The sequence below is a fragment of the Nymphalis io genome, chromosome 18, assembly GCF_905147045.1.
Source record: "Nymphalis io chromosome 18, ilAglIoxx1.1, whole genome shotgun sequence".
NCBI lineage: Eukaryota > Metazoa > Arthropoda > Insecta > Lepidoptera > Nymphalidae > Nymphalis > Nymphalis io.
Window position 1 is genome coordinate 3,168,238 of NC_065905.1, and position 27,533 is coordinate 3,195,770.

Genomic DNA, 27,533 nt, shown 5'->3' on the forward strand with positions numbered 1-27,533 from the left:
ATTTGATTCTTACCTTAATTAAAATTGTTTTTAAAAGATAGTGATTCTATTGTCTTTTTCCGTCATGTATTTTGTGTAAGATTATTTCGCCAATGTGTAGAATGGAGAAGAAACGAAGATTGAACGGTGCGTTCGATATTACAAAATCAATTTAATTTTGAAGAGATAATACTAAGAATTTCTTATAAAAAGTATATTATGTGGTCGATACCAGTAATAAAAGTTATAAGATAATATTTTTAAAGAGAAAACAAATTTTATTATATCAGTTCTATTACATAATAATTTACATATTATAAGTATATATAAATTGTAAACGTGAAATCAAAAATATTTTAAAGATCAAATCACATGTTGTTTTATTAATTTAATATATTTACGCGATACACTTTGCAATGATCTCGTAGTTTTAGTCAATTATATATAAAATCAGTGTATTTATTTTGCAAATATATATATTGCAATTGTTTTTAATATTTATTAAAATGTTTTGAGCCAATACCCGTGGTTTTAATTAACGATAATCCTGTTTAAAGGTAAAGATTATTGAAAAATATAAAGATTAAAGTTTTAGACACGATATCGATATTTAAACATAACCCAATTTTAATCGTATCGTTTTGTTCGAAAGTAGGAGACGAGAATATTAAATAACACGAAACGATGGCAGATTAAAAGTATTTTATTTCTGTTGGCATTCAAAATATCCATAATACATTTTACAACAAATGTTATTTACCTTAATTTTATATATTAATGCGAGAACTCGTCGAAACATTTTAATTGCTAGACATTAAAATTGACAATTACAGCGTTTCTATATGATTTTATCCAAGAATGTAACTGCTGTTTTAAAATAACTACAAAAATCTTGTGTTCTATTTAAATAACAGATGAGTGAATTTTGAGAGATTAATTAAATATAATAATCTAAATTCCTAAATCACATTAGAAGCTAACACGGAGCGTATGTATATCGACTTTACAAACAACGAAACTTGTAATAATATTTATATAGTTCTATTAATTTAAGTTACATCTAAATTTAAATATATTGATAAATTAAGCAAAATCAAATTAATTAACAAAATAATCAAAGAAATCATCATATATGTTAATTCGCAAAATCGAAGGACTTTTTGTGTGTGCTTTGTTAAAACACTATAGAGGAAATAACGAAAAATATATATTTCATATGTACTTAATTTTTATTTGGTAACTGCAACAAGTTAAAATGTAAATAATATAAAATGCGAACTGCACTTCTTTGTCAATAATTTCACATTTTTTCCTCAATTTACTTTTGGCCATAGAACAGATAATCGAATATTATGCACAAAGAATTTTATTGAAATTAGGTAAAACAAAGTAGCTTAAATGCAAACAGATATAAAAAAATATAAAAATACAGAAAAAAAAAACACAAAAGCACTATTCGACGCTAAAAGCTGAAGCCAATTATCCTCTAAATTATTAGAAGAATGCTTCCGAATATATCGTTCTGTTTGTTGTAAAATGAATATTTTATAAAATTAAAAAAAAAAGAGTAACTAGGAAATATAAAACGACTCTTATGAAAAACCAAAAAAGGTATCTATTTCATAAAAAAGGGTAATTTCAATTAATTAATTCTGAAATTTGAATGAATATAAAATCAAAATAAACGATCACAAACTATTTATTTATGTAAAAAAATTAAGGAACATGAATGACAATATTTTACATCATAAACTACGAATAACAACTTTTGACACTCAATGTACTGACAATAAATTAAGTATATAATATATAAGAAACTTTCTATATGCAATAATCGCACATTTTCGCAATCGACAAGGCAGAGAGCTATTTAGGGTGATGAATCGATATTTCTATTGAAAATGTTCAAATGTCTCTCTCGGTACAGAATCTGGAATGTCACACAAATATAAAAAATACTGATCCGTTAAACGAACTTAAATAAAAAAAATATATAAATAAATATAAAAAAATACATGCGATAACTTTACATGGATGTTGCAATCTGAATAGACACAGCGAGCCGACGATACTCCAACCACCGAACCGACACATTTAATAAATAATATTCCAAAATTCACCTTGCAACACCCCCCATATATAAAATAATTATCCGAGCTACCTTTTATATATCTAAGGATGCCGTCATTAGAATACGAATATATATATTTATATATATTGCACCAATAATTTTTCCCTAAACATTCGTGTTCTTAATTAAATCAAAAACGATTACGCGAAATTATATGCAATATGAATCATTTTATATCTATCGTAATATAATACACGACGGCCAAACGACACCCGCTCTAGACAGGTGTTAACCTTATTGTAGAATGTTATTTATTAAAACAGCGAAATATTTTTAAAACGTACCTAAAATGCCATTAATATATTTTTCGAAAACCGTTTTTAGGTATTCCGTCTAAAATTTATAATTTTGAATTAATTTTGTTACGTAACGAACGCACTACCTTTAATCACTGACTACATCGACCTATTATTATTTAAATAGTATTCTATACCACATTTCCGTGAAATTATTTTGCTAATGGTAAGGTATGCCCTTGCTTCAAACGAGATCGACTTTCGAATGTATATAGGCCACGAATAGCTTGTTCTTATACATTTCATGAACATTATTTATATTCAATATTATGTTAATACTAACACATATTGCTTTTAAATGTTAATTTACTATAATATATGTATATACATTATATTGTGCAATGTGAAAATCGTCAATAAAGTATTTCTCTAATTCTACGCAACGATATTGAAAAATTCATTAACATCAAGATTTCTCCGTGGATAATACCGAGTCAATTTATTCATAAAAGTTAACAGTTATATTCGGAAAACTAACTATCATAGTAAATATAATACGTGTTGTAAATAATGAGCTTTAGACTGCCTGCAGTCGTTTTGAAACGCAATCTCTGACTTTGAGGCTCGGGCATTGTGCGAGCGCGTGACGTCAGACGGGAACGGGTAATACATCGACGGTAATCAAAATTAATATATTACAACAAGTTCGGTAAGTATTACGTCGAGTAATAAACGTGATACGTCTTCAATAAAACCGTGTCGTGATTGTTGACTCGTGGACAGTTCCCCGCGCCGCCCGCGCCGCCCGCGCGCCCTACTCGTTATCCGCGCGCATTCCGCGAACTTCTCCCTCGCGACGAAGCTTTTCCAATTCCTCTTTAGTACGATCTTCGATAGCTCGGATGTCCGCCATCGTCATGCCGTACCAGTCGTCCATGGAGCAGAATACCTGCCTGGAAATTTAAAAAAAAAAGCTGTTAAGCCATTTATAAATCAAATGTTTAAAGGGCAAACCCAAGATGGTCTCTGGATGTCACGTGTTCTACTAGTTCTAGCCTGACTAACTAACTAACAAAAGATTTTAATTTAGTCTGATGATGATGAAAACACTAATCAATTAGTGTATGCTTAATTAGTGGTATAGTTCAGGGATGAAGGAAAACTTGCACGCGTCGGATATTATTTTGCCTTATTCCATAAGGTCCAAACCATAGGATGAAAATAAAACTTTGTCCAGCAGTAAGACATTTACGCTCCGTTCGTTCAATCGGATACTAAACTATTAAACGACATTAAAATTTTTTATTTTTAAAGTTTACCTGTGGAATATGGTAAACAATCGTCTCTCCGACTTCTGGATCACACTTTCAACTTTGCTCTGAAAATAAATAAATTACATTCGTCAATTCAACTGATACGGATACAAAAAAAAAAAAAACTCTAGAGTATCATATTTTACACAAATAAAAAACATAAAGGTCGACAAACTCATATTTCAATAATAGTGAATGTACCGGAACTCGAATAAGGTGATGTTACTACAGTTTAACGGAAACGACATCTTATAATAAGGTAACCTTTACTATATTCCAGTAGCAAGAGGAATAAAGACATTAGATTAACATATTCCACACGATTTTCTAATAGCAAAACGGACAGTTATTGTTTGATGTTGTTTATTTACTTTTAACTACTCTCATTGAAATGTATTGTTATGTATATGTACCATAAATATATATACTATAATCGTATAATTGTCTGCCTTGTTGGTCTAGACCAAAGGCCTTGCGGAGGTCCTGGGTTCAATTCCCTGGTCGAGCCAATAAAAAGTGTGTCGGATTGTCGTTCCATCGGATTATGAGAGTTAGGGTATAGAGAGTGCACTTGTGTTTGCGCACACACTTGTGCACTATAATATCTCATGCGCAGTTGGCTAATCTCTCTTGAGATTGGTCGTCGTGGCCGAAATCGGTCTGGAGGACATTATTATTATATACGATAACATAATTTAAACATACAACACCATACATCGTAAATTAAGTCATACAGCTTACATTGTAATCTTATTATAATACGTAACAATGGTAGTGTTGGAACCAGTTATTATATATTTTCTTAACTCACATGTAAAACAAACACTAAAGAAATATTTTACTTCATACTTTATTGTACACCACAAAGAGAAAAATACAAAGCACGTATACTTGCCTAAATAAAAGTACAATTATGGCGACCAATTTCCAGGCAACCAACGGTGTAAGTAATAACTGATTTATTTTATTATTATTATACAGTTTCTTATTAATAAATAATTATTTTATTTTATTATAACCGTTTTAATGGAATTTATGGTCTAAATATTTTTTTTTACAAAAGAAGATGGGCAAACTTCATGGACGGTTAATAATTAGACATTGGCTTTGTAAGAAATATAAGGCATTCCATACACCATCGATACGCTGCCAACAATGAGATCTAAGTCCCTTGTGCATTTTTTGATATTGGTTACCTCTCCCTTTAAACCAGAATGGAGAAATACAACGCAAATAAATAAATATAACAAAGATGGCCCCACACATAGCTAAAAATGAATTAGGAAGATGAAAATTAAAAAAAAATTTTTTTTTTCTTTGTACTAAAATAATATTTAAATGATTATAATAGCTTGTGTGGAAAAATTATGACTATATAACTCGTAACTTTAAAAAATTGTAAAAAATTCATTTTTGCAGATACCGTAAAAAAATTTTCGACAGCATTTTTTATATTTTAAATATATTTTTTTGAGAACATAAAAAATAAGCTAATCTTCCTAATTACCGATTGTCTAAATTTAGATATAAAGTTACGTTCTAAATTTGATATAATATAATGAACGAAACAGACGCCATATTGTTATTTGTTTTTATTTTTAAATAAGATTTTAAATAATAAATTTCATAAATCGAATATCTTGGTTAAAACGATTCTAAACATTTAGTTTTATCATAACTCGTGTTCGTCTTGCGCATTACAACGCTCAATGCTGCTAAATTGCGTTAACAAAATGTGATTAGAACCATATATAGCGTGACTCAAAATGAAAATATATATAAATTTCGAAGGCGTATAAATCAAAAAGGGCTATTAAGTACATATAATAGAAAGTTGGATTTTGAGAAATATATAAGATATTTGTAATGAGTATGATTCGAAAATGATATTAGCTAAGTGCAATCCGTTGTAATCAATGCGTACTACAAGTCGAGTTACATTTGTAGTGAGGTCCAAGTTGTCTTTGCATATAGAACATTGTTTTAGGAAACAAGTTGCGAGATGACCTTATGGTTAGAACGCGTGAATCTTAACCGACGATCGCGGGTTCAACCCCGGGCAAGCAGCACTGAATTTTCATGTGCTTAATTTGTGATTATAATTCATCTCGTGCTTGACGGTGAAGGAAAACATCATGTAAGGAAACCTGCATGTGTCTAAATTCACCGAAATTATGTCGCATGTGTATTCTACCAACCCGCATTGGAGCAGCGTGGTGGAATAAGCTCCAAACCATCTCCTCAAAAAGTTAGAGGAGGCGTTAGCCCAGCTGTGTTACATTAACGGGCTGTTACTGTAAGTCGCTATGGTTTAATGATATGATTTTTCCAAGTCATCTAAGTTTACAAAAATGGACCCCATACTATTGTCGATTACAAGAGAGTGTTTCTATCGTGAATAGCAACTATTGTAACAGGAAATGAAACGTCAGTTGGTAAATTTAAAATGTAATTGGATGACGCAAATTAAACAATATTTTCAGAACATATTATTCAATTATATTGTTTACTTAAAAAAAAAAAAAAGTTTATTTGAATTTCGAATGTGTGTTAGTTTTTTTTTGGATCAGTCTGTATTTGCAGCGTACATTAATATACTTAATGTGTGTAGTATCGTGTTAATGGAGAACTATTCTTGTGTTACGTAAGAACCGTCTTCAATACTATACAAATCGATCTCAACACTATTCATGTTTTTCTTATTATAAAATTTTAACAGAGCAATTGATAATTTCATCGCAAGGCGTTGATGACGTATTTTTATCATTTTTATTGTTTTTTTTTTTTTAATTCGTTTCCCTACTTAACGTGTGTAACATAATATACATTTAAAAATAAAAGTTGTTGGGTTGTTCTTTTCACAAATTCTCGGAAGCAACTCGGAGTTGGCAAAGTTTACACTCCGGTGCCTCGGAAAGCATGTGCCCCAGATGGTCCAACGCGTAATCTCATACCGGTCATATTCCGCTTGCCGTTTGCTCACACTTGTACAACAAAAGTCCCAAGCAGATTACTAGACCTCTTTAATAATGAACCCCGTGGCCGAAATTGATCAAGCCGATGATTAGTAATCTATACAAATTGTTAGTATGAAAAAAAACCTTTCATGTCTCCATAGAAAATATACGTTCCGAACAATATTTTTATCGTTTTTATATGTTAATATTAATAAATATCTATTGAATCTATTTTTCAATCGAAATATAGTAAGAACAATATCATTTCACGCGGTCATGACTTAGTAACAGCCTGTGAATGTCCCACTGCTGGGCTAAGGCCTCCTCTCCCTTTTTGAGGAGAAGGCTTTGGAGCTTATTCCACCACGCTGCTCCAATGCGGGTTGATGGAATACACATGTGCCTGAATTTCAGTGAAATTAGACACATGCATGTTCCCTCACGATGTTTTCCTTCACCGTCAAGCACGAGATGAATTATAATCACAAATGAAATACATGAAAATTCAGTGGTGCTTGCCGGGGTTTGAACCCATGATCATCGGTTAAGATTCACGCGCTCTTACCACTAAGCCATCTCGGCTCGGTCATGACTTGTACAGGGGCAAATTTTATTTTTTTATTATATTTAGAATAAGGTTTTAATGTGACTAAATTGGCAAGTTTATAATCTGTATACCTGTAATCCGAACCACTTGAACTCGGCGGTGACTAGTTTATAGCACGTCATGACCGGCTTCACGTCGTTCTTCCAGGTGGGTCCAACGAGCGGGCCGCGACCGGTCTTCGTCGACTTGAACTTCGTTGGATCGGTCTCCGGCTTGTAGTCCGCGTTGGGGAGCGGATCGTTCGCTATGTCGATGTTCACCACCTCGCGGGTCTTGAGCTTCTCCGGCGGCAATTCGTGAACCTGACGGATATTTATTGACGTTTAATGCCACAGAAACATAAGATAAGATTGTATTCTAATATACGCAGTCATACATAATAAAGCCAATAAAAAAAATAATCAGGTATGGTAGGTATATATATATATATATATATATGTTTATTGTGTATTGTATGTTAAACGTGTATTAAATTGAACGCAATTGAAGCCGCGTGACACAGCTTTCTAAATGATCTTATTTTTTTTAATTCATGATTCTGTTTTTTTTTAATATGAGTATGTCATAATTTGAATAAATACAGTGACAGCCTGTGAATGTCCCACTGCTGGGCTAAGGCCTCCTCTCCTTTTTGAGGAGAAGGTTTGGAGCTTATTCCACCACGTTGCACCAATGCAGGTTGTTAGAATACACACGTGGCAGAATTTCAATTGTGAAATTAGACACATGCAGGTTTCCTCACTATGTTTTCCTTCACCGTCAAGCGCGAGATGAATTATAAACATAAATTAAGCACATGAAAATCAGTGGTGCTTGCCTGGATTTGAACCCACAATCATCGGTTAAGATTCCCGCGTTCTAACCACTGGGCTATCTCGGCTCCTGAATAAATACAGAAAACTTATTGGTCGGCTATTGCGCCATCGGCTGTCATCGAGCAATGACCATTGAGTACAGTCAAAGTATATAATCTGACTTTGATCAGTGTCAAAATAACTGGAGGTTACTCTTAGTGCCGTAGAAACCGAATCTGTTTTAAAGATAATAAAATAAAATAGTTACTTTATAATTAAAGATAGTTATCTTTAATTACAAAGTAAAATCAAAAAGAATTCTGTATACATTGAAATAATAAAATATAAATTAATAAAAATCATTTAAAATTATTAAAATCCAAATCTTAATTATAATTTAGTTATTTTATAATCTTAGATGAGTAAAATTATTTTTGTAACATTTATGTTTGACTTTGATAAGTTGTTTATTATTATTATTAAAACTTATATCAAAATTCTCCGCAAAAATCTGCAAAAGAGGCACTAACAAAAAAAAAAAAAAACATATTTTTAAATTCTAACCGACGATTAATATTTTAATTAAAATATTTAAATGAATAATATTTTAATTATACAATACAAACATTTTTGGTATAAATTATATTTAAATTATTTAAAAAATTGAAATAATTAAAATCATAACTTCCTCCTTTATATATTTAAATATTATTTTATTCATTATATTTATTCGATTGGTTTTTATGAGAACGAGTTGTCATTATATTACAAATGAAACACAATTGTTATACATCTAAGCAAATCAAAGTACAGCCTAACAATGGAAGGAATTCCATGAGATTTTTTAATAGCTCTATATTATGAATTAGAAATTTGATTATAGTAACAGCCTGTTAATGTCCCACTGCTGGGCTAAGGCCTCCTCTCCCTTTTGAGGAGCTTATTCCAAGCCTTCCTTCCTTAAGGCGAGATGGCCTAGTGGTTAGAACGCGTGAATTACATCTAATTTGATTAATATATCTTTATTTATACAACACTATTCAACTTAACATTTATATTATATACAGTTTTTTTTCCGATAACAACTTCGCCGATATTCAAAACGCCATTTTTTCACGAATCCATTATGAATACCATAGATTATTAACGATCTCGACCAATGACATCGCGTCATTTCAATGTCAAAGTTTATTTATCCGTATATTGTTACAATTATTTTCTTGTGTATTGGATATCAATCCAAATATAAGATAGAAATACACGAGCAAGTGAATCTTAACCCTTTTTTTTTAACGCTGGAAAAACGCATTATGCGTTTCCCCCACGGGAACAGTGTGGGGGGTATGTGGGGCTCGCCGGTGTCCAAGGCGCCGAGTGTGCCCCCAACATCGGAATACCCACTAAAAAACCAGCGGACTTTTTTCCGTCTTGACGAGGAGCGCCACGGGATCGCTTTCGCATGCTACCGTGAAGTGAATCTTAACCCTGGACAAGCAATATTGTGTTTACCATGATATCATTTTAGTCTTCACAGACGTACAATTAATGTATATGCGTATCTATCTCTGGCATCGTAGCTCCAAAATGTATGGACCGATTACGATAATTTTTTTTTTAGTTTGAAACCTGATGTGATCGCGATGGTTCTTAGCTATAAATTATGAAGATCTGATCAGGCGGTTGAAGATCCATCAGCTCATTTCATAGTTCACAAAAGGTTCGGACTAACTATCACAGGTCCGATTAATTTAAAATACCAGTAGCCCAACGCCACGTTTGAATTCAAATTTTACTAGGTACTTATAATAAAGTTAAGGGGCCAACAGACACATTTGATTTTTTACTTTTTATATGTTTTTTTCGTGTCGGGGTTACATATTTACAATCTACATTTAATTTTATTTGAAAAAAAAAAAACTAAATTACATTACTAATTAAAAAATATTCATGACATTGGACATTACAAAATAATGTTGTTTTTTTTTTTATTACGCGTGCTTCTTTCGCAGTAGAACTGAGCGGAGGCCGGCCTCGGCCTGAGAAGCAATCAATACCGCTTACATAACAAGAATCGTATTGACACTTAATAAATAAGAAGGAAATAAGGTAAAACGAAATGAACGGCCGTTTATAAATTATGACAAGCTTTTTTTTTCTAAATCGTAACAACGACTTGACTGTCTCGTTGGTGTATATGGTGTGTGTTGGTGTGTAGTGGCTATAAGAGATATAAGAGGCCGTAGATCGAGGCCCTGGCCCACAGTTGGGCTACGACATCTTCTACTGAGTAGGTTTGGGTCTAATCTCAAAAAGCTGCTCCAACGCGTTTTGGTGGATACGAATGTGGTCGAGTTTCATTCGACTTACGACGTTTCTAAGTTCGCGGAATGGGGGTTGTATCTAATACTCCAACAATTTTTGCGAGCTGTTTCATCTTTAGGCGGGCATCTTCTAATATTAAATGTTCGACTGTTTGAATAATTTCCGAAGTGGTCACATCGATCGACCTTCCTGGCCGTGGGTCGTCTTCAAATGACTCTCTGCCTTGTTTAAAAAGGTTATGCCACTTGTAAACCATAGATTTACTTGGACAAGAGTCCCCGTACCCGGATGACCTTTCTTTCAGTATAGTCTGAACTGATTTTCCTTACTTGGTAAGGAACTTTATAACGCCACGGAACTCGATTTTCTCCATTCTTTCTGATTGACTTGTTTGGTTAACGATAACTCAAAGACTAATGATCTAATCACAATAAAACCCGGTATTTATACCAATAATGAGTTGCACAATTAGCATATAATTCAGCGACATCCCCACTTATTACCTACCTATCCATTCCACGAACTTAAAAACGTCCCCTCGTATGCTGGTTTTCTCACGATGTGTTCCTTCATCGCCGAGTATAACATGTATTATAAACACTAATTAATTTGTTCTACTTGCCACTTGGATGTCTCGATCAATCCTTACTAATATTATAAATGTAAAATTTCGTTTATTTGTTTGTTACGCTTTGGCTTCTTAACTACACAAACAATCATCATTAAATCCGAAAATTGCAAACACGTTTATAAAAGAAAAGTACAAAGGGTACGTAACACCTCTCCCCCTCATTCGCGAGCGAAAACTAGTTTACATGTAGGCAATTCAAATATTACAAAAAAAAAAAACAATTCATTGTTCATTATTATCTATTACTACTACTGAAATTGTTTTGAAGTGAATATTAACATCAACCATCAAAAATTAACACATACACGAACACGCACACAAGCAACCTTTTAAAGAACCACAGTAGAACTCTCTTATGTAAAGACATGAAAACATTGTAATACCAAAATTGAATATCACTTTATCTGGTCTTTGTACATATTCTGCCGTCAAATAACAATAAAAATTATTGCTGTTCAGTTTGAAGAGTGAGTGACTCAGTTCGACTATAGGCAATTGCGTAACGTCTTTATTTCCTGGAGGCTCGTTTATCAAATTGCTAAAATTCCACTGTCACAACCGTGATACAAATTTAATTTTATGCTTTTTTCTATATATTTTGCAGACAGCAATATATTATTGTCATTTGGCGGTTGAATATATAATGAGTTGGTGGTACCTACACAGCGAGGTATGCACAGAGTCCTACCTAGGTGGTAGGAGTTTGTGGTACCACCCACTTATCAGATATTCTACTGTTAAACAAAATTACTTAGTATTATTGCGTTCCGGTTTGAAGGATGAGTGAGCCAGTTCAATTACAGGCTATAGGGACATAACGCCTTAGTTCAACAAGTGGCCTATTTGACAAATTGCTGATTGATTTTAAATTTAAAAACAAAGCTTGTTGAAGACGACTTATTTGTCTTCAATAAGCTTTTTTAATAAATGTTTATGTTTCCATAGTTCGATATTTAAATGAGAACAATATTCTATGTTCGACTTCAAATGGGTATGCCGTCGATTCCGTACATAATTGAATTACAAGAATCTCAATGAAATATTCATCGCTACTTGACCCCCAATACTTGGGGGTTAATTCGCAGTCATTCCATTTATCATGACCAATTCGAAACCGGTCAAAACATTAATATTTCATACGAGGTTTTATTGCAATGTGAATACTTAAAACAATCGAAGTACAGATCCATGTCTGGTCTTTATAATAAAAAAAGATTAGTTTTTCTTACGTGTAGTAGAATTGTATACAGAGAGTTATTCAATTTTGAAGGGTGAGTGAGCTAGTGTAACTATAGCCACATGGGATCTAACATTTTAGTAACAAAGGTTGGTTGCTAGCGAACTAACGGATGGCTAATTTGTGAATGATAATATAACGTAAATTAAAAATGTAGAGTAATAAAAAAGCTTTCCTCTAAAAAGATCGTCCAGTATGTTTCGTACGTGACGTAAAAACTTATACAGACTTGACCAAGTCGTTAGTCGTCAAAAACGAGAGTTTACTGATGCTCATAACGATTCGTTAAATATAGAAACTGGGCACAGGTGAGTTTTTTTTTCTTGTGCTCCAGCCTGTAGACGTCTCACTGTTGGGCTAAGGGCTGTTCTCCTATTGAGGAGAAACACAAACCGCATGAAAATTCAGAGATTCTTGTCTGGATTTGAAGCGGCATTCACCAGTTAAGATTCACGCCTTCCCACCACCGGGTCATTTCGGCTTTTTTTGGTAAACTAACGACTTACCAAAAAAAATTAAATAGAAATTCTGCACTTAACAGCAATTCTAATCATTGATTATTAACATTAAGGAGGCACATACTTTGCGATAAGCAAACTTATCAGTGATAACGAAGAATTTAGTAGGTTTAGGTAATTTAAATTTTTTATCCATGTGCTCAGCTCAAATTGATTTTTTACAATATCATAAATTTTCATTACACCGGAGAATGTAATGTGTTTAAAATCAGCAAGGGTGCCGTTTCGTTCGTCCTTAATATAACGTTCAAGGTTTCGCGCAAAGTCTCTACGCGAAAAATATGGTCGTCTAAACTCAAAACATTCGCTTTCGCATTCGCAAGGGATATAACATCTTAGTTCCCAAGGTTGGTGGCGCATTGGGGCTGTAAGCGATGGTTAACATTTCTAACAATGCCAATGTCTATGGGCGTTGGTGACCACTTACCAACAGGTGACCCATATGCTCGTCCGCCTTCCTATTCTATTAAAAAAAACATTATGTAGCGAGACTGATAGCCGACACAGAACGGGGAACGCCGCGAAAACATTTACTTGGTGGCGTTTTTTTATGTTATAGGCAGGCGGACGAGCAATTGGGCTAACTGATGTTACGTGGTCTCCACCGCCCATTGGTGACATTGGCGATGAAAGAGATATTAACCATTCCTTACATCGCCAATACACCACCACCCAACCTTGGGAACGAAGATGTTATGTCGCTTGTGCCTGTAGTTACATTATTATCCGTCAAACTGAAACGCCACAATAATAAGTATTGCTGTTTAGCGGTAGAATATCTAATATGTGATGGTTAATATTTCTTACAATGCCAATGTCTATGGGCGTTGGTGACCACTTACCATCAGGTGGCCCATATACTCGTCCGCTTTCCTATTCTATAAATAAATAAATAAATATGATACAAAGCCTTATAACTTTGGTAAGACAGTGTACAAATGCCTCTATGTAGGTACCACCAACTCATCACATATTGTACCACCAAACAACAATAATATATTGTTGTCTGCAAAATATTAAACTAAACATGTATCACGGTAGTGTCGACAGTGGAATTGAAGCTATTTATATTTTCCTTTTATATTTAAACATATATAAATACTTCTGAATATTACAATCATTTTAATTTGAGTATAGGAATTAGATTAATATATATATATATATATATATATATATATTTTAATCTTTTAAGACCGAGAACAGATGATAATGTTTCATAAATGTGTAACCGTACCGTAACCATAACAGCCTGTGAATGTCCCACTGCTGGGCTAAAGGCCTCCTTTCCTCTTTTTTTGAAGAGAAGGTTTTGGAGCTTATTCCACCACGCTGCTCCAATGCGGGTTGGTAGAATACACATGTGGCAGAATTTCAGTGAAATTAGACACATGCAGGTTTCCTCACGATGTTTTCCTTCACCGTAAAGCACGAGATGAATTATATTCACAAATTAAGCACATGAAAATTCAGTGGTGCTTGCCCGGGTTTGAACCCACGATCATCGGTTAAGATTCACGCGTTCTTACCACTGGGCCATCTCGGCTTCATAAATGTGTGTGTTAAATAAATTACTTACATTCTGCTGGTCGCCCGCGTCCGGTAAATGCAATGACTCTATGCAGATCACGAAGTTTTCTTTCATATATCCTGGATTCTATAAGAAAACGATTAAAGGATCTCATATTAAAAACTGTTTAAAAAAATAATAATAACTCCTTACTATAACGCATAAAACTTATTTTAATAAAAGTCAATATATTAAGTAATTGTACATCAAAAAAAAAACATAACTTAGTCGTAGCACAGACTATTATATTTTTATTACAATTCATAATTACATACTTATAAACTATTAGACTATATCATAAAAATAACTTCTTTAACAAAATAAGGAAGGATGAGGTGTCCAATTAACAGAACACGTGGATCTTCACAAGAGACAGCTGGATGAAATCCTGGCATTGACTGAGTATTTGTTATGCTTAATTCATCGTGTAAAAACCTGCATCGAATGATATTTTGCATGTGTATTCGCCAACTCGCCCTAGACCCGCTTGGTGAAATAAGCTCCTTCGCCGTAAAAGAGAGACGGCGATTTAGTACATATGTATTTATAAAAATAAACTCTCACTTTGGTCTAGTATATCAAAGTCTAAGGTTCAATCCACTCCTCTAAGACAAATATAGAGTTAACACTCCCATGTATTGGAAAGCACGTAAAACGTAAGTACCTGTCGGAATTACTATCCTATTGGTATATGAGAGAGTGCACTTATATTTGCGCATTTGCGTACTGTAATATGACCCGCGCAGATGGCCTATAACATATAGTCTAGTTTCTCTTGAGAATTGCCCCTGTGGACGTAATCGGTCAATGGAGACATCAGCACCACCCCTTATAATTTATTAACAAGTTGTATATTTACCGTGAGCACGGTCCGACAGTACGGATACGCGTTCCACGCCTCTTCGTGCACTTCTAGGGAGCCCTTCGGCGCCAGCATTCTGATAAACGCGGGCACCTTAGACGCCAGATGGTAGATCTTGTACGTGTATTGACCGGATGAGTATTTTCCACCTTTCATGCAAAAAGAAACATTATTAAATAATATGAAATATTAGGTAAGTTAGTAATAATATTTCAGTATAAATAATAAATTCTTACGACATTTGGTTTTTAATATGTATTCTATATTATATTTTTGACGTATTATATACCTTTTAAGTATATTTAATATATTTTGTATCATAAGAGCAAGATAAACGAGCTTAAATTTCGAACAGTCGACAGAAAACTTAATCAACTTTTTAATTTATCGCAATTAATTGCGAATATTTGACGAAAAATATTATACTATTAGATCAGGTTTTTAATTTAGATTATAAGATATGTCTTACGATTTATAGTAAAAAAAATTACATCTACTAAAACTTGCCAGTAGCAAATGTTAATTAAATTAGACTAATATTTTAAAAACATAAGTAATTCTGTCTGTTTGTAACCTAATAACGATTAACCCACTGAACCAATCGTAATTGAATTATAAATAGAGGTAGCCTCTGAATAATGACATGGGTATATCAAATGTAGAATTTACCTGAACCTGTAAATGTTGACTGTATAAATAATAATATCCTGGGACATTTTTCACACACGGTCATCTGATCATAAATTAAGCTTGTACAGAGCTTGTACTATGGAAACCATACGACTGATATACTACGTATACTATTTTTCTTTTGTAAATATATATTTATATAGATAATTACACCCAGACTCAGGACAAACAGACATGTTCATGCAAACAATTATCTGTCCTGGGTGGGAATCGAACCCACAACCTTCGGCGTCCACCAACCACGCCAACCGGCTCGTCAGTAAGTAATAATATACAGGCACATCGAAATTAAAACCAATTAAATCATAGAAACACCAAAAGTTAACACGACTTAGGACTCATTGGTTTATTTAAAAAATATACATAAATATAAGGAATGTTGGTTTTGTTAGTTGGTCTAAATATTTATATCAATCAGGCTGAAACGCATTTTAATGCGTCATAGAATCATAACATTTGATTACGTCATAAAATGGAACGTACTATTATTTTATATTTGGAATCCACAAAATACCTACATATTAATATATTAATTAAAACACGCCTCGAAACGAGCAGATTACAGCCAGTCTAAAAATATAGATTATATTAATAAGCATATAAAATTTTTATATTCGAAAAACAAATTTGTATTAGCCGTACTTTTCGAGCCAACATCAAACTCAAGTCAACTTATAAGGAAAGGTCATAAATTACTCATTCTCATAATAAATAAGCAAATTATTTTTAAATAAAGTTAAAAATAAACTTGTTTTTAATATTATCATATTAAAATAACGCTATTCATTTAATTATTTATCGGATAACAAAAAATAAAACAAGAATAAGGAAGTCAAAGGTTTTTTTTTTAAAACTGCGTTAATCAAATATTAACATCTGTGTAAACTGGAATGTGACGTCATTTGACAATTGTTAGCTAGTGAGTTAAACATTGAAAGCGATACTATATACTGTGCCAAGGAATAATCGCCCTTATGTAGTTTGAAACAGTACCTATATTAGATGAAAGAATTATATAAAAACTACGGTAGTAGTAATATGCTTATATTGATAGGATGACTTCATGAAAAGATTGTAATTTAATTATTTTTCTATGATAACATTGCGGTATCGTCTCAGACGTAAAACATGTTCAGAAAGTTATTTTCGTGTAAACAGAATTAAAGAGATAAAGTAAATTAATTACATAGTGTAGGCAGTAATTTAAAGCCGAGATGGCCCAGTGGTAAGAACGCGTGAACCTTCATCCGATGATCGTAGGTTCATACCAGGGCAAGCATCACTGAATTTTCATGTGCTTAATGATTATAATTCCTCTAGTGGTTTACGGTGAAAGAAAACATCGTGAGGAAACCTGCATGTGTATAATTTCACTGAAATTCTGCCACATGTGTATTCTCCACCAAACCGCGCTGGAGAAGCGTGGTGGAATAAGCTTCTCCTCAAAAAGGGGCCTCCTCCTTTAGTCCTCCTTTAGTGGAACATTCACAGGCTTTTACGAGTCAGTAATTTATGACAAACCTATATCAATACTTCTAAGCCCTGTAACTTTTGTACAATAGAATTGTAAATACGTCATTTTACCACGAAATGTTATATATTATATATGTTGTTGTGATTCCTTACAAAAAAAAGGGTAGTAATTGTTGCAAATTTAGGTGAACAATGGGATCAATTTAACGATCGCGAAGTATAAGGAAGCATAATTGTAGTAGCGAGCAAATATGTAAATACGTGACCGTTTGATTACGTACTACGTTTTTCGAATCAGCAGACTGCACTAAGCGCATTACGATAAACACATATCGACCTAAATATTAATTATAAAACTGGTATGAAAATAAAATACAAGTTAAGAAGAAATAAATATAAAATAACTCCTTACATTACAGTAAATCTGTTTTTTTTTTAAGAATACATGGCAGACTTGAAATGTGTTCGAAGCGTTCGATAAAGCTGTGAGGAGCGAATTTGAACACTGAAGGTTTTTAACTGTGCTGCATCCAAATCGGAAACATTTAGACATCAGATCGATAAGAGCCGAAGAGCTTAGATGCAGAAAGACGACATATATAATACATAATCTATTTATACTTACTTGCAATGTACGTACGTATATGATAAAATAATTGCAATTGTTATTACTTGTTCACGGGCAAATAAAAACATACACACATCTAGCATTTAAATAAAAACGAGGAAACGAACGAATAGTCCAATTAAAGAATACTTCATAAAATTTATATTTTTTTGGTAAAAATTGCGTTTTAAGCGAAGTTGTAATATGTATATATAAGTCGTAAATGATTTGTTTAATCTAGGAATAACATTGGTAGTCATAGACCAAAGTCATAGAACAAACTTCGTTATATATATATCAATAATATTTTCAATTGTCCAATAATTTCTTTATAGAAATTACCAATATCAATATTTCATAGTATATTTAGTTTACTCGAATAACAATTATATCAAGATTTTATACAAAAGATAACTTCGGTTTTGATGGAAGAGTATTGTGATTGTTTGGTATATGTATTCAGCAAGACTGCTCAAGCTTCAGCTTGGTTTCTCTAAATCTACTAACATACAACTTACTATGAATAAAATCTAATCCCAATTTGTGTTTGGTCCCTATATTGATAGTAAAAATATCAATAATTATCTTTAAAGGAGATAAATAAATCCATTACGTTTATAATATCTATTGACTTGACTGCCTCGTTGGTTTAGTAGCTAGATATAAGGCCACAGATCCCGAGATCCTAGGTTCAAACCCGAGGTTGAACCAATAAAAAGTTATTGGGTTCTTCTTCTGTCGAAGAATCTCAGTAGCAGCCCGAACTCTCAGAAGTTGAAAGCTACGTTTAAATGTAGACAACACTTTCGTGAACTATGCCTGACCTCAGGTCGAGCGTGTGTGCGGATACATATGCATCCATATGATACATATGATTGGCCGCCATGGTCGAAATCGGTCAGGAGGACATCATCATAACATCAAATTATTGATATTTGAAAATCGCCTCAATTTTCTTTTCGGGCGTACGAAGTTAGTACGTCAACGTGTATAATTGGCATCCAGCCATAAAATGATTCCACAAAGGCTGCTTATTTAATACTTGATGTAACCAAGTATTTTCCGCGGAGTATTTTACTGGGACGACATATATATTGATTTTTCATACAAATAAAACCTCATCTCACCGGGTCGGATTGTCTGTGGATGTTGACCTACATGTTTGATATCTGTTTGAGATTAATGGACTTCGACGCTGTTTAAACGATTATCTTGAAAGTCTGCACATAAATCTATTTTTCCATGGAGAATGTTTTCATCCTATCCACGTTGCTATATCTCGGCCCTCGTTGCCGAATATTTTTTCGAGCATACCGGGATTTTGTTACCTTGTGATTAAAAAGAGGGGGTTTATCAAGTCTAAAAAAAACGCAAGTTCAGTTCGAATCAATTATTTTTTTATAACTTATTCTTTCGTTTGAGCTTCACGACTTAAGCTTACATTTTTTTTTGATAGAATAGTGATAGGTATTTTTATTTAAAAATAGTGCGTTTGTATTGCTTACGTATATATTCATCGGATATTTTAACTTTTTTATTTTATTTTTTTCTTTAATATAGTTGATAAACACAGGGTAACAACTACCGATAGAATTGTTTTTTTTTTTTTTTATAGAATAGGAAGGCGGACGAGCATATGGGCCACCTGATGGTAAGTGGTCACCAACGCTCTTAGACATTGGCATTGTAAGAAATGTCAACCATCGCTTACATATCCAATGCGCCACCAACCTTGGGAACTAAGATTTTATGTCCCTTGTGCCTGTAATTACACTGGCTCACTCACCCTTCAAACCGGAACACAACAATATCAAGTATTGCTGTTTTGCGGTAGAATATCTGATGAGTGGATGGTACCTACCCAGACGAGCTTGCACAAAGCCCTACCACCAGTACAATGAGTAATTCAGCTTTCGTTAAAATTACGGAGCATTTGTTTCAGTCATCCGACGATTTTAAATTAATTTGCCCGGAAAAGGGGAACAGAGACTGTACTGCGCGGGAACAGACACAAAAATCGTGACTTTTTTTATCATTTATAGGCCAGCGTTTTACTGTTAACTTGCCAGATATAAAGCATTGACGCAGTCTAAAATGTAGCACGCTTGCCTAGAAGATACCTGTTTACTCAGGATTTAAAAACACCAACGCTGTACCTATCGGGAAATACAGACTCAGGCTAAGTATTTCACAGTCGTCTGGTAATGCTGATCTCAGGGTTAAATGCGGCAGATGAATCGTTAAGGGATTGGTATGTCAAACTACAGCGATTATCTCCTTATTTAACTATACTTTCCGGTATGTCTATTCATTAATTTGACTTTTGCATAATTAATACACTAAACTAAAAGCCACTACTGTACCATAAAAATATGAATTTGTTGAAAAAAACTGCTAAACATATATATTTTAAATAATCATAGCTATAAAATTTAAAATTCAATTCGAAACGGACGAAATAAATAGAAACAACCATTTTATGCGATATTAATGAAATGAAAACAAAAATATGAAAGTTTAACATTCTAGAATGCCTTTGTAGATCGAATAATTTACTAAAATTTATAACATAAATCAATACAATAACTACCGATATATAATGTAATATATTATATAACATATATAATAAATTAGGTAACACAAATGACTGTACTGGTCCTACTCATAATATAATATTTTTACCATCAAAAACACACGGAGAGCAAGTCCCACACGTGATTGTTTCACTCGAATTTTCGCCAGCATTTTTAGAACTTGGCGCAGTTTTAGAATTATTCTTAACTAAAACGTAAAAAAGGATTATCTAATAAAAACATTAAAATAAAATTTGAGATAAGTTTTTATTTAATATATGAATGTGCACAAAAAAATGTATGTAAAATATCTACTCCATCGGTTGGGCAAAAGTACTTGATATTTTTATTAAGAAATCTAACTCACACTAGCTCAAACTAGTTCAGATGAAACAAATCGTAACACGTACAAAATTAAAAATAATTTATTAACATATATACAGTCCGTACGTAACTACTGCGTCTGTTGTATGTTCTGTGGTAATTTTTATAATATTAATTGTTTACCATTAATGTAGGAAGTATTGGTATATACTAATTGTATATAATATTTGTTTATACAAAAATTACCGATGATCTGGATGACTACCGCCAAACGACAATACCGGTTTTAATGGATGAGTTTCCCAGTATGTTGAACGCAAAAGGCAGTGGGCGCGTTGACGGTGTTAAAGCACTTACCATTCGTACAGTACCGTTTCTATGTCAAAGGGCAATGTTAACCACTAATCACCACTTGCCCATGCCCATGTATTTGATAAAAAATAAAATAATAATAATGCAAATGTGATTTTTTTGCAGTACGCTATCACAAAATTACCGATGATCTTGATTTTGTCCTACACAAATATCGGTGTCGATTTTTATAACACCTAGAATCAGGTTATTCGATCGCCTGTCGGTAACAACTTGATTACATATTTTCCAGTTCGTTTTCTTTGTAACAGAACCAGCGTTATTATAAAAAAAATTAAACATCTTCGATTCCATAGATAAAGAATATAGAAAAATATATAATATATATACATATATATGTATATTCGAATATTACATGTGGCAACTTGTGTGTGTTCAGTCTCGTTGGTCTAGTGGTTGAATATAAAGCCTCAGATATCGATCTCGGGTTTAAAACCTAGGTCAGGCCAATAAAAAGTTATTAGATTTTCCGATGGACCAATTCTCAATTGCAGTCCGAAATGTGGAAGTTGGAAGTGTTCTCTCCCGAGTCTCGGAAAGCTTGGAAAGCACGTAGACATTGCTTGTGCGCGCGCCTAAGCTCTTTCCGGTCGTGTCGTATTGCCGTCCCATCGGATTACAAGTGAGGGAATAGAGAATGCACCAGTTGTTGCGTACACACTTGTGCACTATAATATGTCCTGCACAGACTTCCTTGGCGGCCGTGGCCGAAATCGGTCAGGAGACAATCATCGTCATGTATGTGTCAACAAAAAAATGATAAAATTTTAGTGACTTTTTGAAGAATTACTAACACAGAAAATGCCGATAATTTCATCGCAAACCACACCATCACAAACCTTCAATTACCTACATAATATACCTTTACACAAATTGAGATAAAAAATCTACATCAAGGTGATTACATAAGAGACAGGCGATACAAATAAAAACAACTTTGTTTTCGATTACGCGTTTTGTAAAATGGTGGTGTGAGTTTTGAGTGTGTCTCCTGGGCTGATACCGTGGTTGTGGGTTAACATCCCACTATGCACAGTACGGACGCACACACTAAGCAATTTTAAATGTATCTTGTCAAATGTCCTGCCGTTGTCTTATCTTAATTGTCAACCGTGGCCAAAATTCGACCAGAAAGATTATTCATTGCTATTAGCATAAAATATTAATTTAATTTACTTATCTTTTTATATAAAAAAATATAAAGTTCTACGGGCAAACAGCAATAGTATTGTTATGTTCCTCTCTAAAGGGCAACTGAGGTACACTGGACGTGGCACAAGGGTTATAACATCTTAGTTCTCAAGGTTGGTGGCGCATTGACGATTTAAGATGTGGTGGATATTTCTTTTAGTACTTATGTCTGTGAGTCACGATGACCACTTACTATCCAATGTCACCACGGTGACTCATTTGTCAGTCTGCCTACCTATTTTAAATAAAATATATATAATTGAAAAGTAATTGTGTTATAACAGTAGTCAGGAACATTATTGAAGCGATAATAATCTTTTAATCTATCATTTTGGGTCATAATCTATCATTTGGCTTATATATATATATATAAATATATATATAAGTTTTTAATAAAAGTTTCGAATACTATTAATGTCATATAAAATAAAATAAAATCGTCTTTATGAACGTCATATTATATTCTACAATATGTTTTTTTTTATGACGGTTGCTTTAAAAGATAATGATTATTCTCAAAACTAATTAAAAGGAATAATTTAAATTTCGATGTAATCCGACAGATTATTATTTATTTATGCATATAAGATTCGAAGAATTTGTTCACAATGAGTATGCGAAGATACAAATATGATTAGCATTATTATGTATGTCATTATTACGAATCATATCGAGTATTATGTTAAAATTTTAATACGGTTACTCACTGGGGTTAGGACTTTGTGCAAAGCCGTCTGGATGACTACCGCCAAACGACAATACCGGTTTTAATGGATGAGTTTCCCAGTATGTTGAACGCAAAAGGCAGTGGGCGCGTTGACGGTGTTAAAGCACTTACCATTCGTACAGTACCGTTTCTATGTCAAAGAGCAATGTTAACCACTAACCACCACTTGCCCATGCCCATGTAATTGATAAAAAATAAAATAATAATAATGCAAATGTGATTTTTTTGCAGTACGCTATCACAAACCAAAGATATCTAGAACAATCTAAAGCGATTTAACAGAGTATCAAATTATAAATTTAAAACTAATAATAAAAATTAAATTTCCGTAATCAATAGAGTAATATTATCGATTAGGGATAAAAATATAAATATGATGTCTTATAATAATTATTATCATCAATACGTCACAAATTACGACTTTGCCACCATTTTTATACCTTCTTAAAAATAATATGCTACTTCAATTTTCATTATATACACATTAACATATATATAAATAAAATTAACTCACCAAGCAAAGGATAGTCTTTGAACGGCTCATTCTTGACGACCTCAATTCCTTCGCCGCCACCAGTTTCGTTTTTGGAGACCTCCGCGACACAGTACAACTGCGCAACTTGATACTGGGTAAAAGAATAAAATCAAAAGTCAATTCATTTTCACTTCTAATTAACTCGAATTAAAAAAAAAACCTTTAAAGGATACTTCTCATTGTCAAAAAAAACCGGACTAACTCCCTAACTATTTTTCTAGAAATCCGAGTTATCGTGATGAATTCATGATGCGATTCTTTATTAAGATATTGTGTTATGTAAATTATAATAATACCGAGCGCGATAGGAATGCGCAATTTGACGATATCTCCATAATAACGACACTAACTATTCTCAAATAAACATTAAAAAGTGACAAAAGATACAGCTAAGAACAAAAAAAAAAAGTAATATACAACATATTTTTATAAGCTTAATATATAATGTATGTACCCACATACTGCATTGCGATGCATTTCTTTGTCGAGTCAACGGCTTCGATTCTCTATTAAAACCTTCATCCTATTCTAAGTAGTCACAAGTTCAAGAACGACAGCTTGGCCGAGGTTATGTAATGCAGATAATAAGTATAATTTGTATATATGTTATAAATCTTAGCGAGGTCAAAATCGTATATAAAATACGAAAAGTAGTTTTTTTATAAAGTCAAGGTTTCGATTATCCCTGTGTATAACTCATATTTTTATTTATATAGTAAATCATTACAAAAACATAAGGAGATAGAAGTTAACATGTGACAAGTCAGGGTACGTGTGCACCTCTTCACAGCTAAGCCCGCTGAACTGAAGGGCCTTGACCTAATCTCGTCGCGACCTCGCAAGCGCAGCTTTTGTGTGAACCAACTAATTAATGACAGACTTTGTATCAGTAAACCACCAATTATAATGCATTTTAAATAAAATCTGAATATGATACTAATAAACTACTATGTAAACATGTTTAGCAAGTGATGAGTTTTGTTAAGCAATGGTGTCTTCTTTTAGATGTCAAATCAGTAATGACAGAAAGAGAGAAATCAGTGTTCAACTAAACAGCCGCTAAGCAATGTTTATAAGTAAGGCATTTAGAAACTATTCTTGGAGAAATTGTCTGTAATTGGTATTTTTTTATATAAATATTATACAATTCAGCAAATGCTCGCTAGTAGTCACGATTTTGACATTCAATATTTAATCAAAGAAACTAATCTTAAGACCACATTTAAATAATGTATTTTATAGAACAACTAATACACCTCATTGGCATCGCCCTCAAAACCAAAAGGATAATCATATTTATTAACAAACACAGCTGCTGATTTGATGTTTTCTGACAATAATATAATATAATTTTATGAATATGAGTAATTTTATTTCATAAGTATAAAATTTTTATTTTAACAAAACTCTACTTATATCTTATCATAGCTATAATAAAACAAATATATTTTGTGATCACACAATTCACCAAGTTGTTTAGAAGTTACATGATCAATAATTATACAAAAAAATTAAATTTAATTATACTTATTCAGAAAAAATAAAAACTTTATAATGTTTTTCTAACAAAGTTCTTCTGACTGTTATAAGTCTTGAATCTTAAATATTTATAAGATTTGTTCCTAACCATTTTAAATTTAATTATACCTACTAATATTAATATTTCTTTAAAAAAAAAAACCAATACTATAATGAGAATATATTATTGTTATGATAGGTTTTAAAACAAAATTCCCATAAATTTAACATTTTCCTTATATTAATTTATGGATTCATGGATGATAATGATATAAGAAATTTTTACTGTGTAGGTTGAAAACAGTATTAATTAAAAATATATACATCAATACATTACAAGCAAATTTTTTTACAACTGGATATAAATATTGTACTGCTGAACACAGGCATTCATATATGAACTATGTTTATATTTATCAATTATAAAGTTTCAGCCTGTAAATGTACTAGAGCTCGGTTATGGCCTCCTCTGCATTTGAAGAGAAGGAAAGGAGCTTATTCAACCACGTGCAGGTTTCCTCACAATGTTTTCCTTCACCACCAATTATGAGATTATTCAGAAAAACAAATAAAGCACTTGATCCAGTGGTCATTAGCCAGGTTTTTACCCACAATCTTTGGTTAAAATTCAGGTTTTGTAAAAACAGGGCCCTCTCAGCTCTAATTATTTTCAATAGTTTAAAATTAAAAGTTTAATGAGGAAATTCAATGAATATATGATTTTCTTTGACTGTTTTTTTAACTACGCTACATTATGATCTTTAATAAATATTTGTAAATTTATATTCCAGGAGTTTATAAAAGTCAAGTTTGAAAAAACCCTATAGCAGTTATGTAATTTTTATATGTAGCTTACTAGCTTATTTAGTAAGTACAATAACCATATTAACAAATCCTTAATACATTTATACATTAAAATATAAAGTATTATAATATCCAGTCACTAATAATATTTTTTATTTTATTTTGGATCATTTCTATTTATATATATGCCTAATACCAAATATAAATTATCTAGATAATTAAAAATGATTGTATATTTAAGAGATAAGATAACTATTCATATATAATACTGATAAATTTTATTACAATTTTTAATAATTCGAATAATCAAATTTTAATATAAGCAATATGAAAAAATGTCTCTAAATCAAAAATTATTACTTATTCAATAAACAAAAATATAAAATCACAATGCTTACCTCTTCTACTGTTAAAGGAAGAGTAACGCGACTGAAAAAGAAATAGCAAAGTTTAAATTTCCCATATGGTTTATAGCAATTCGAAATATTAGTTTTAACTAATGGCTATTTGCCAGAATAAATGTAAAATTTACTGACATTCACTGTCAAAAATATTCAAAACGATCAAATTGATTAATTAACAAAGTACTTAGGGAGTTTAGTTTTTTATTAAAACAAAATAACATTTATACGAAACAAAATTACTTGACGGCGCCTTAACAGATTTAGCTGACGACATAAAATCGATTTATATTAACAAAAGGACAATATAACCTTTATTTTACTTACTATTCTTTGATAAGCATCTTGAATATTTAGTGTATTTCACTTAAATGCACATTAGATATTTCACTAAAACCTAAAATAAACTTATCACAGTTCGACACTTGAGCTACGAGCCGATTATCCGATTTATAACAATTTTAAAAATCTTTGACCAACCAATGACTGAAAATGACAAGGCGCATGCTTCAACTCAATGATGCAACGGAAATTACGTCAACACTTAAAGGTTCGTTCAATATAATTAAAGTAATTCGGAAATACGTATATATAATCAATATATACACGCCAGAAAAGAGGATTTTTTTTTTAATATAATCAATTCAATTAAAAACATAAAATCAAAATATTCATTTTGTATATATCAAGTAATACTGTAAACCAAATACAATAATTTGTAATTTCAATGAAGTTTCCCCTTCTTAGTAAATATTTTCCTATTATATATTAAAATAAGAAAAATAATGAATAACACTTTTATCTTCTACATCTATATACTTATTTTTGGAATAATTATTGTAATACTATGAAACTTCTTTTAATTAAAACTATTTTTCACACCTATTCCATAGATTGTTTTAATTTCACTAATAATAATAATGTCCTCCAGACCGATTTCGGCCACGGCGGCTAATCTTAATAAAGATTAGCCAACTACGCAGGAGACATTATAGAGCACAAGTGTGTGCGCAAACACAGGTGCACTATCTATTCCATAACTCTCATAATCCGATGGGACGGCAATCCGACGCGACCGGAAAGAGTTCAGGCGCAGGACCAATGGCTTTACGTGCTTTCCGAGGCACGGGAGTGAACACACTTCCAACTTTCAGACTCCGGGCT

At 32.4% G+C, this 27,533-nt stretch overlaps 1 protein-coding gene across 1 annotated transcript; it reads right to left on the reverse strand.

Annotated features, from left to right (window-relative positions):
• Positions 1-664: 664 nt before the first annotated feature.
• Positions 665-26,888, reverse strand: LOC126775585 (phosphatidylinositol transfer protein alpha isoform). The gene is made up of 8 exons (XM_050497626.1): positions 26,697-26,888; positions 26,367-26,397; positions 23,626-23,737; positions 15,152-15,303; positions 14,302-14,379; positions 7,295-7,525; positions 3,666-3,724; positions 665-3,299 (listed from the first exon to the last, which is right to left on the reverse strand). The coding sequence occupies exons 1-8, from the start codon at positions 26,711-26,713 to the stop codon at positions 3,161-3,163; spliced, it is 819 nt and encodes a 272-aa protein (XP_050353583.1). The 5' UTR covers positions 26,714-26,888; the 3' UTR covers positions 665-3,160.
• Between the last annotated feature and the right edge of the window lie 645 nt (positions 26,889-27,533).